The following is a 12,865-nucleotide window of genomic DNA, read 5'->3' on the forward strand; positions in this document are numbered from 1 at the left end:
GATATGTTTCGTTTAAGTGTCCCAATAGTAGCGTGTTGGAGCGCAATGCCGTAGTTGTGGAGCTTTATACAGCGGATAAAAGGCCACTCTCCCGGAGCTCATGAAAAATGCGACTGCACCGAGTAACACAAACCCATTTCTGTTACCTCTTTTAGTCCCCAGTTTAATGAAATTTGTGGGATCATAACCAAACATTTACCCATTATAACAGGGGAGGATAGTCTTAAGGACCATGTATCAAAGGGATGCAATTTTTTTCTAAAAGAGGAACCACATTGGGTAACATTCTTGCACCTATCTAGTGGAGTGCTCCCAGTGCAAATTGCAATACGTAGGGTGTACCTCAAGAGAGGCACGCTCACGCATAAGGGAGCACCTTAATAATAATGATCAAGGATTAAATTGCTCAGACTTGGCACGTCACTTTATTCCTTCACATGATAAAAATACTAATACATTTAAGTGGTGTGTTATTGAATGTATACATGGAGGACCTAGGGGTGGAGACAAAACAGCCAAACTTTTTTACAGGGAGGCCTTCTGGATATTTCTTCTTAGAACCAGAAGACCACTAGGATTTAATATTAGTGGGGATATCATTAATTTCTGGAAACGGGTTTAGTCCCTAAGGTCCACACTAATAGAGTTTTGTTCACAGTCTAACACCCTTTATCACTCTTCATCCAGTCCAAATTTACTTAAACATTACCATAAAATTCAACATTTATATTGTATTTTAAATTGTTATAAAATTCTGTAACAAAGGTTTTTTCATTAGCATGGTATTATGTTTTGGGATTTATTATGATAAGTTTTCTCTGTATACTGATTACAGTGTTGAGTGCATATATAGGTAGTGTTAAACTCTAATAATAACTCCCAATCTATGTTAATCAGTTAGGTTTTAAAGTTTCTAAATTAACGCTCAGTTGTCAAGTTTTTTTATATTTTTTGTTTAATATGTTAATTTGATTGACTGCAGCCCCTCATAATTAGCCTAATCACAGTGCTATTTAAGTTTCTATGAGGCACTGCGTAGGAATCTACGATTAAGGCACTTCAGCCGAAACGCGCCAGATGAGAGGCTGACAGCACACTGCTTGTCTTGCAGTTTTTAGTTTGCTGTTGTTCCTGATGGAAGATTAATAAAGGATTTGTACCTATTGCCTTGAGGCTCACTGGTTTTTATTACGCTCTGACTAAGAATAACTAAAGACATATTTTTTATGTTAATTTTCATGATATCAAATAACTGCATCGCAAATAAAATTATTTGCATATTGAATTAAATTCAAGAGATTATTATTATTATTATTATTATTATTATTATTATACTTTATTTACAAAGCACCAACATATTCTGCAGCGCTGTCCATGGATACAATTCATTTAAATAAAACAATAATATAAAACTTGTGACAGGACAAAGTTTACAAACAAATATAGGAGGAATTGAGGGCCTTATTCCTGTGGTAACTTACAGTTAGAACATTCAGGGCCGGAAGACAATTGCTGAGCTAGACTGGAAAACCAGAAAGAAGAAGCAGTAGCTACGTCAGCAATAGATATAGCTGGTCTAAGAATAGAGCCAGTCTGCAAATATGCCCATCTTAGATAAGATTCAAGTTTTCCATCTAAAGGGTCTTTAAAATAATTACTGTCTTGTATAGAAATAGCAGTGCGCTTAGCTAAAGTGGAAATGCCCCCCATAACTAAGTTAGCAGTAGGTAAAGGATATCATTTTTTTCAACCTTAAAGTGTTAGTAAACCTAAAAAATAATGTTATATAATTCTGCACATAGTGCAGAATTATATAACATTATATTAGTGGTATCGTTATAAAACTTAATATTGCCTTTGAATTTTTTATAAATATAACAGTTTCTCAGACCCGCCCTCTGTACTCTGCTGAGCGGGTCTGTTTTTATTCCACAGCGCATTGGGCCAGCTGTATAGTCACAGCCCGGCCCGACCGCGCCATAACACTAAGTGCAACTCGCTCCTGCTCTGTCTGACTGGCCCGATGCGCTGTGGAATAAAAACAGACCCGCTCAGCAGAGTACAGAGAGCGGGTCTGAGAAACTGTTATATTTATAAAAAATTCAAAGGCAATATTAAGTTTTATAACGATACCACTAATATAATGTTATATAATTCTGCACTATATGCAGAATTATATAACATTATTTTTTAGGTTTACTGGCCCTTTAAAGAAGGGTTGCAATCTAAATTTATGCTCATCTGATAAATAATTTTCTTTCCTTGCAGGAAGAGTCCACAAATTCATTCATTACTGTTGGGTTTTTAACACATGGCCACCAGGAGGAGGTAAAGACACCCCAGCCAAAGCTATAAGTATCCCTTCCCACTTCCTCTACTCCGCAAGTCAAAAATAAAAGGGGTATAGAGGTGCCAGAAGATAGAGAAAAGACGCCACCTAGTGGGTTCGTAGACTCTCCCTGCCAGGAAAGAAAATAATTTATCAGGTAAGCATAAATTTTGTTTTCTTTCCAAAGGCAGAGAGAGTCAACAAATTCATTCTTTACATTTGTGAATCCAATACCCAAGCTAGAGAGAACACAGAAGGAACGGGGAGGGAAATAAGGCAGACAGACCTTAATCTGAAGGCACCACTGCTTGAAACACCTATCTCCCAAAAGAAGCCTCAGCTGAGGCAAAAATATCAAACTTGTAGAATTTTGAAAAAAGTACATAAAGAGGCCTTACATACCAGCTCTATAGAAACATTGTTCTTAAAATCCCAAGAATAGGACACTGCATGAGTAAAATGAGCCACAATTCTCTCAGGAGGCTACTGACCAGCTTCCTCATAGGCCAAACTGATGATACTTCTCAGCCAAAAGGAAAAAGTAGTCGCAGTGGCCTTCTGACCCTTGCGCTTACCCGCATACACCACAAATAAGGAAGAGTATTGTCTAAAATCCTTGGTAGTATGAAGATAGAACTTCAAAGCACAAACTACGTCCAGATTGTGCAACAAACACTCCTTCTGAGAGGATGGATTGGGGCAAAAAAAAGGAACTACAATTTCCTGATTGATATTGTGGTCTGAGACAGCCTTATTCGCATGGAAAATAAGATAAGGGGGATCCCATTGCAAAGCAAATAACTAAAACTCTGGAAAGAAATAGCCAACAAAAATAAAAAACTTAAGACAAAAGTTTAATATCAACAGAATGCATAGGCTTAAATGGAACACTTTGAAGAACACAAAGAACAAGATTAAGGGTCTAAGGAGGAGCAACTGGCTTAAACACATACCTGATTCTAACCAGGGCCTGAACAAAGGACTGAACGTCAGGAAGATTGCCCTTTCTGTTTTACTGCACAAGAAATTGACCCTTGATAGAACTGGTGAATAAACTGTTTTCCAGGTCATCTTGTAGAGACAAAAGAATCTGAGGAATACTCACCTTGTGCCAAGGGAAACCTCGTTTCTCACACCAAGATAAATAGTAACATATAAAGGGTGTAAAAACAAAATATGCTAGAAACCCCAAAATGCATCCTCTCCATAACAATTGTTTCATGTCAACATGAAACAAACAATTGTTATGGAGAGGATCTACAGAGGACTGAAGAGAAAGACAGGCAGAGAGAAGCTTTGCTCGTCTTTGATCCAATAGGAAGATCTTCATGGAAATCTGTCTGAAGGAGACACAGTAGAGATTTTGTTTGAGATCTTGCCAAAGGAAAAGATGAAGTCTAAACCAAGATATCGTCCAGGTAAGGAGCAACCGTGATACTTTACATTCTGGCTACTGCAAGAAGGGCTCCTAATACCTTTGTAAAGATCCTTGGGGCAGTAGCTAGACCAAAAGGAAGAGCTACAAACTGGAAAGGTTTGTCCAGAAAGATAAACTGCAGAAACTGGAAATGATCCCTGTGGATCGGAACATGGCGATATGTAACCTTCAGGTCTATGGTGGTCATGAACTGACCCTCTTGGACCAAATGGAGAATGGATCTTATGGTTTCCATTTTGAAGGTCGGAACTTTGAGGAACTTGTTGAGACATTTTAGAACCAGAATTGAATGGAAAGTTCCCTCCTTCTTGGGAACTTCCAACAGGTTTGAATAAAATCCTAGGCCCCTCTCTGATGGAGGCACGGGTACAATCACTCTTAAAGTAGATAGCTCCTTTACGCAATTTAAAAAGGCTGCCCTCTTTACAGGGTTGGAGTTAAGTCTTGATGACAGAATCTGCCTCTTGGCGGGCAAGATCTGAAATCTATCCTGTATCCCTGGGAGACTACATCCAAAACCCATGGATCCTGAACGTCTTAAGCAAAGGCGTCTCGGAAGAAAGAAAGCATGCCCCCTACTAGATCTGGTCCCGGATTGGGGACTGTCCCTTCATGCGGACTTAAAAAATCTATAAACTCAGCAGCACAACCAAGGTAGACTGTATTCACACTTTATTTAGTACCAGGAGGAAAAAACATGACGTTTCGGGCTCAATTGCCCTTAATCATATGACCTTATTACAATATACATCTCTTTAATACACGTCACCCCAGGTGTAGCTACTTACAAATTTACCTGATTCCTCAAATCAATTCTCCAATACAGGCGACACCTAGTGCTCTGTAGATAAAAAAAAAATGTCTCTGTATATAGATCTATTTTGTTAAGTTGTATATCGATGCATAATAGTGTATCTATGTGATAGGCAGTCTAATATCAAGCTGTAACACTTAAGATTGATTTGTTTTTAAATTGGAAAATGTATTATTATTATTATTATCTACAGACCACTAGGTGTCGCCTGTATTGGAGAATTGATTTGAGAAATCAGGTAAATTTGTAAGTAGCTACACCTGGGGTGACGTGTATTGTAATAAGGTCATATGATTAAGGGCAACTGAGCCCGAAACGTCATGTTTTTTCCTCTGGTACTAAAGAAAGTGTGAATACAGTCTACCTTGGCTGTGCTGTTGAGTTTATAGACTTTTTGATTATCTGGAGTCTTTAAGCAGTGGCTCCTTCAGCTTGCACACCGATATCCACTGGTGCTGGAGAATCTTTTGCTTTACGGATACCTTCATGCGGACTTGTTATCGTCGGAGGGCTTCTTGGACTGCTTGGCTTGTTCCACTGGCCTGGCTTCCATAGATTCTTGGTCTGATCAGCCTTTGCAGCAGGCTGAGCTCTCAAACCCTTATATGAACGAAAGGGACGAAAATTAGATGACTGGCGACCCTTGGACTTAGTCTTATTATCCTTAGGGAGGAAAGCGCCCTTTCCTCCGGTCACCGTGGAGATAAAAGAATCCAGACCAGGATGAAACAACGTCTCTCCCTTTAAAGGCAAGAAAAGGAGTCTAGATTTGGATGCCATGTCTGTTGAACAGGACTTTAACCAAAGGGCGCTTCACACGAGCATCTCAAACCAAGAGGATTTAGCATTCAGACGAATGATCTGCATGTTAGGCCGACAAATGAAGGAACTGGCAATTTTAAGAGCCATAAATTACACCTGGATATCTTCTTACAGGGTTTCCACCAGAATCAACTCCGATAAGTCTCACCAATAGGTGGCAGCACCCGTGACAGCCGCAATGGCTGCAGACAATTAAAAAAGAAGCCCCGTCTGGTGAAACATCCTCCTTAAATACCCCTCCATATTTCTATCCATGGGGTCCCTGAAGGAGGTACTATTCTCGAGAGGGATAGTAGTATGTTTAGCAAGGGCAGAAATGGCTCCATCCACCTTAGGGATGGAACTACACAATTCCAGGTGAGAGTCGGGAACTGGAAACATTCTCCTAAAAGTAGCTAAAGGAGAGAATGGAATTCCAGGCTTCTCCCATTCTTTAGCAATGATTTCCACCATACGAGCTGGAACTGGAAATGTTTCGGGAGCTCTTTTGACTTATTAAACCCTGTTCAGCTTAGGAATCTTAGGTTCCTCTGATGGTTTAGGCTCAGGGACACCCAGGGTCAACAGGACCTCCATAAGTAAATATCAAAGAAGTTTGAACCTGAAGCTGCCCTCCTCCGGTTCAACTGACTTCTCCTCAGATGTATCCAAGTCAAAAAGCTCCCCCCAGACGCTATCAAAGTCAGTTCGTCCTCAGAATGATACAACACACTGTCCAACACAGACTGAATAGGAGGATTAAACTCTGCGTCAGGGGAAACATGTTTAATTTTTCTCTTATGCTTGCCCGCGACAGGCAGGACATTTAACGCAGCATAGACAGTCGATTGTAACTGAACTGCAAAGCTTACTGGTAAAAAAACACCTCCAGGTGAAAATAGTAATAAGCCGCAGGGCACTGCTTGCGACATATTAAGGGACTGGGGCTCAGGAGAAAGCTGAGACATCACTTGGCCAACAGAATCATGAGAGGTGGAGGGATCTGAGGGCTTAAATTTATCAGGCAAGGGAGGAACAGGGATAAATCTCTTCTTAGATTTTAATACAGATGATAAGCAAATAGAGCAGAACTGTGTAGGGGGGCACACTGTGGCCTCTTCACAATAGAAGCATTTATCTGATATAATTCTAGGAGTGTCAGAAACATCCAAAGAAACATTGTCCTCCATAACTGTCATAAATATAACGTTTATCCCAGACACAAAAACAAAACTAAAACCATTATGACTCCTTATCTAAATGCCACCTAAAAACCCCAGCGCTATAGCTGAGGCACTCAACACCTCATAGTTCGCAAGGAAGCTGAAATTAAATGCTGCCACAGGAGATCCGATTGCTAAGATGGCGCAGCTACTAGAGGACCGCCTCCTTTTTTTTCAGAAGCGTGCAAAGCGGCCATTTGTCACGATCATGGATAAAAACAAATTCCCCTTAGCACACATATGCCCTTATCTTGTTCCCTCAATAAAGAATGAAATAGAGAGGGCCCTCCAAATCTACCCCCACAAGCAAAAAAAAACAAAAAACTCCTGTGCCAAAGTGTTAGACATCTTTGTAGAAAAGTGCCCAGATACAAAAAAATAAAGATATCCTCAAAAATGTATATAACCTGCCCCCAGACCTCCTTCTTAGGGAATAATCAGAGTCACACTGTGACCTGCAGTATGTCTGTCCTATAAGTAAAAAAAATATAGACGATTGATGAAAATTCTTTGTAGCATGAAGGCAAAACTTTAATGCCCTAACTACATCCAGGTGGTGTGTAATAGTCTCTCTTTAGTACAACGATGCGGAACACCTTGGCCCTCCAAATGTTTCAGAACTACATTTCCCATGATGTTTAACTGGACTTCAAAATGCCTAAGCAACATGGCTAATTTAGTTCTGAAAAATCAGGAGTGCCAAGGTTCCTCATCCCTGCTTTAGAAGAACAGGGATTAGGACAAAGACGGTACAACAATTTCCTGATTAATATTGTCCGTTCGAGACCACCTTAGGTAAGAAGCCGGACTTTGTCTGTAGTACAACCTTATCCTAATGAAACAACAGATAAAGGAGGAGCACACTGGAGAGCAGACAATTCTGAAACTCTGTATGGTGAAGAGATTGCTAACAAGAATAACACCTTCCAAGATAGACTATTACAGCACGTCCCGTTTGAGCCTTTGCATTCTCTAAGAAAAAGGTTAAGGTTTTAAGGTGGAGCAATAGGTTTGAAAACCAGTTTAATTCTAACCATAGCTTAAACAAAGGATTAAACATCAGGCAAACGTGCAAACTTTCTATGCAACAAAACAGGGAAAAAAAACATATCTGGCCCTTAATAAACTAGTCGAAAGACTCTTTTCAAATTGCCCTTGTAAAAACTGAAGAATACGTGTAAATCTCAATTTGTGCCAGGAGAAACCGTGCTCAGTACACCAAGATAAATACACCTTCCACACCTTATGATTTATACGCCTGGTGATAGGTTTGCGAACCTGTTTCAGAGTATCTATCACAGACTCAAAAAAATCTCTGAGCTAAAATTATTTGTTCAAATCACCATGTAGTCAGTTTTAGAGAATCTAGATATTGGTAAAAGTAAGAACCCTGAGCTAGAAAGTCCGGTCTCTGAGGAAGATGCCTTGGGGGGGCAGACAACAATCTAATGAGATCTGCGTACTAAGTCCTGCATAGCCACGCAGACACCCTCTCTTGTTTGATCCACACTATCACACGTGGAAGGAACACAATCTAGGGAAACCAATAAACTAGTTGATAACCCCAAAGTACTGCTAATGCGTCTAACAACTCTGCCTTGAGTATCCCTCAACCTCGATCTGCATCTCTGCAATTTGAAATTGGAGATGCAATGCCATGAGGTTCATCTCCAAAGACGCCCACATAAGTACTTTCCCATTGAAGACCTGAGTGAAGAGCCTGTCAGCTTAGATACACATAGTTTGCACATAGGGACGCATAGGGAATATGAAAATCTCGGCATGTGAGATATAAGCGCACGGAGGTCTCAGATTAATCTCAAAGGAGACACGCAACCACCGCCCCAGAGGTATGGCCCTAAGCAAAATATAGGAGACTGTCACTCCTACAATAAAAAGGGAACCGTTACTCTATATAAGGAATTAACTTCTTATGTCCCAAATGCTTATTAAGAGCCCTTTCACCGTAAAGGAAAAACTCCACTGCCCATAAAATCCCTGACATGTGTCTAATGAAAGGGATAGGTACTAATCCCCTCCAGGGATCCTTGACCTTAGCTCCTTAAGTGCTGTCCTCCCACCTGGAAGGTAAAAAAGGCACTTAACTGTTCTGTTGTAGGGCAGGAGCACTTCTAGGTGTGATAGATCACCATATCTATCAGGGACCTATAGAGAAAGCAAATACAGAGTCACCAACCCTGGTTTTAAAAATAGCCATAGCATAATGTTAGAAATCAGCGAGGTAGTCTTTGCTTTATTTCTAACTGCTAACAGCCCCCATTACTCTTACTAAAGAGATTGACATGAACACAGCATAGCCTCTAATCCTTGCTTGCAGGGAAAAGAACCCCTAAAAGGATTAAATATCTTCAGACACCAACTTCGCACATCCTCCATTGACAGAGGCAAAGAGAATGACTGGGAGTTATGGGTAAGGGAAGTTACACTTAACAGCTTTGCTGAGGTGCTCTTTGTCTCCTCCTGCTGGCCAGGAGTTGAATATCCCACTAGTAATTGGAACCACATCTTGGACTCTCCATGTCATAGGAAAGAAAATAAAGAAATTATATTTAGCCACATTCACAAGAATCACAAAATAATAATAAAGGTACAATACTTTATGGAGAGCAACTTATTAATATAGTTAACTATGTAAACCATACCAGATGTCCTAGACGTTTGATCTTCTTTCGAAGTGCGTTACCAATTTGTCGTACTATCTCACCACGTTTTGGAGCAGGAACCTTAAAAATAAATAATTATAACTACACATTAATGCAAAAGTGTAAAAATAAACACTAGAACCAGAAATTATATACATTTTTACTTTTGTTTTTTATGTGCGAGTTTAATTAAAGGGATAGAAAAGGTCATTTTAATTTGAAATATAAGCATTGTTGCAATTTACTTTTGTTAGCAAAAATGCTTCTAGTAAAAGTTATTACTGTTTTTTAATGGGATACACACATATACTGTGAAGGCACGTGCACCAGTAATCAAACACCACACCTTCTCAGAGTCAGCAATGGCTTGTATGACACAAATGTTGTCTTCAGAAGTAATAAACACCATTGCCTGCTCTCTGAGCAAGCATGGTCTATGAATACTGGTGCATGGACCCTCACAAGATACATGCATATTTCACAGATGAAAGTATATTGCAAAAATGCTTTTATTTCAAATTGAAAATGCACCCAGGCACATTTAATTAGAGGGTGAACAACTCTAGTGAGGCTAGAACGGACCTACAGCAGATACATGGTACACAACGTGTGTTCTTATTTTTATCCCTGGGGACCAAGCATATCCTGGTTGATTAAACCTCCAAGAGCGATTGACATCAAAGTCCCCAACTGAGTGTATACATTGGCATGTACGGCTGATTACACAAATCAGTGTTTTGTCTTCTGTTTCTACTGCAGTCATAAAACAAATGGTTGTGAAAGGTTCTCTGGGGTCCCCTTTATTCAGAAATAGCAGACATGCATGGCTTTCCAATTAGAAGTCTGCTTATTGCAGCTGTACACCTACTTCTAAAATTCCTGGCAGTAAAGGGGTTAATAAGTAAGGGAAATAGTATTTTAATGCAGGGATTACCCTTCCACTTCCAACCTCCCTGATCCCTCCCAAACAGTTCTCTCCCCTCTCACACCCACATTCCTGACCACAATCTTAAGTAATTTTTTTGCAGTGTAGGATCCACCTTACCCTCCCACCTACCTCCGAAACAGCTCTCTAACCCTCCCCCTCCTAATGGTGTCCGCCATCATAGATACTGGCAGCTGTCTGCTAGTACCCAGTTTATATAGAATTATTTATTTATTTATTTTTTTACTTTTTTTATTTACTTATTTTAAATATTTGTGTGTGTGTAGCGGCACAAACCACCTCCCCCAATGATCACTAACGCAGGGTTCCCCTACCCAAATTCATAAAAAACATAATTTATGTAAGAACTTACCTGATAAATTCATTTCTTTCATATTAGCAAGAGTCCATGAGCTAGTGACGTATGGGATATACATTCCTACCAGGAGGGGCAAAGTTTCCCAAACCTCAAAATGCCTATAAATACACCCCTCACCACACCCACAAATCAGTTTAACGCATAGCCAAGAAGTGGGGTGATAAGAAAAAAGTGCGAAAGCATAAAAAAATAAGGAATTGGAATAATTGTGCTTTATACAAAAAAATAATAACCACCACAAAAAGGGTGGGCCTCATGGACTCTTGCTAATATGAAAGAAATGAATTTATCAGGTAAGTTCTTACATAAATTATGTTTTCTTTCATGTAATTAGCAAGAGTCCATGAGCTAGTGACGTATGGGATAATGACTACCCAAGATGTGGATCTTCCACGCAAGAGTCACTAGAGAGGGAGGGATAAAATAAAGACAGCCAATTCCGCTGAAAATAATCCACACCCAAAACAAAGTTTAAATCTTATAATGAAAAAAACTGAAATTATAAGCAGAAGAATCAAACTGAAACAGCTGCCTGAAGTACTTTTCTACCAAAAACTGCTTCAGAAGAAGAAAACACATCAAAATGGTAGAATTTAGTAAAAGTATGCAAAGAAGACCAAGTTGCTGCTTTGCAAATCTGATCAACCGAAGCTTCATTCCTAAACGCCCAGGAAGTAGAAACGGACCTAGTAGAATGGGCTGTAATCCTTTGAGGCGGAGTTTTACCAGACTCAACATAAGCATGATGAATCAAAGACTTTAACCAAGACGCCAAAGAAATGGCAGAGGCCTTCTGACCTTTCCTAGAACCGGAAAAGATAACAAATAGACTAGAAGTCTTTCGGAAATTTTTAGTAGCTTCAACATAATATTTCAAAGCTCTAACTACATCCAAAGAATGCAACGATCTTTCCTTAGAATTCTTAGGATTAGGACACAATGAAGGAACCACAATTTCTCTACTAATGTTGTTAGAATTCACAACCTTAGGTAAAAATTTAAAAGAAGTTCGCAACACCGCCTTATCCTGATGAAAAATCAGAAAAGGAGACTCACAAGAAAGAGCAGATAATTCAGAAACTCTTCTAGCAAAAGAGATGGCCAAAAGAAACAAAACTTTCCAAGAAAGTAATTTAATGTCCAGTGAATGCATAGGTTCAAACGGAGGAGCTTGAAGAGCCCCCAGAACCAAATTCAAACTCCAAGGAGGAGAAATTGACTTAATAACAGGTTTTATACGAACCAAAGCCTGTACAAAACAATGAATATCAGGAAGACTAGCAATCTTTCTGTGGAAAAGAACAGAAAGAGCAGAGATTTGTCCTTTCAAGGAACTTGCAGACAAACCTTTATCCAAACCATCCTGAAGAAACTGTAAAATTCTAGGAATTCTAAAAGAATGCCAAGAAAAATGATGAGAAAAACACCAAGAAATGTAAATCTTCCAGACTCGATAATATATCTTCCTAGATACAGATTTACGAGCCTGTAACATAGTATTAATTACTGAGTCAGAGAAACCTCTATGACTGAGAATCAAGCGTTCAATCTCCATACCTTCAAAATTAAGGATTTGAGATCCTGATGGAAAAAAGGACCTTGCGATAGAAGGTCTGGTCTTAATGGAAGAGTCCACGGTTGGCAAGTAGCCATCCGGACAAGATCCGCATACCAAAACCTGTGAGGCCATGCTGGAGCCACCAGCAGAACAAACGAGCACTCCTTTAGAATCTTGGAAATCACTCTTGGAAGGAGAACTAGAGGCGGAAAGATATAGGCAGGATGATACTTCCAAGGAAGTGACAATGCATCCACTGCCTCCGCCTGAGGATCCCTGGATCTGGACAGATACCTGGGAAGTTTCTTGTTTAGATGAGAAGCCATCAGATCTATTTCTGGAAGTCCCCACATTTGAACAATCTGAAGAAATACCTCTGGGTGAAGAGACCAGATGTAACGTTTGGCGACTGAGATAATCTGCTTCCCAATTGTCTATACCTGGGATATGAACCGCAGAAATTAGACAGGAGCTGGATTCCGCCCATACCAGTATTCGAGATACTTCTTTCATAGCCAGAGGACTGTGAGTCCCTCCTTGATGATTGACATATGCCACGGTTGTGACATTGTCCGTCTGAAAACAAATGAACGACTCTCTCTTTAGAAGAGGCCATGACTGAAGAGCTCTGAAAATTGCACGGAGTTCCAAAATGTTGATTGGTAATCTCACCTCCTGAGATTCCCAAACCCCTTGTGCTGTCAGAGACCCCCAAACAGCTCCCCAGCCTGTCAG

General features: G+C 39.9%; 1 protein-coding gene across 1 annotated transcript in view; it reads right to left on the reverse strand.

Moving 5' to 3' along the window:
* LOC128646928 (alpha-aminoadipic semialdehyde dehydrogenase) overlaps positions 1 to 12,865 on the reverse strand; it is a 340,000-nt gene that overhangs the window by 249,226 nt on the left and 77,909 nt on the right. Inside the window, exon 10 of the mRNA XM_053699738.1 lies at positions 9,269 to 9,349. Within this exon, the coding sequence (XP_053555713.1) occupies positions 9,269 to 9,349 (81 nt within the window). The remainder of the gene's footprint in view (positions 1 to 9,268; positions 9,350 to 12,865) is intronic.

The sequence above is a fragment of the Bombina bombina genome, chromosome 2, assembly GCF_027579735.1.
Source record: "Bombina bombina isolate aBomBom1 chromosome 2, aBomBom1.pri, whole genome shotgun sequence".
Classification (NCBI taxonomy): Eukaryota; Metazoa; Chordata; class Amphibia; order Anura; family Bombinatoridae; genus Bombina; species Bombina bombina.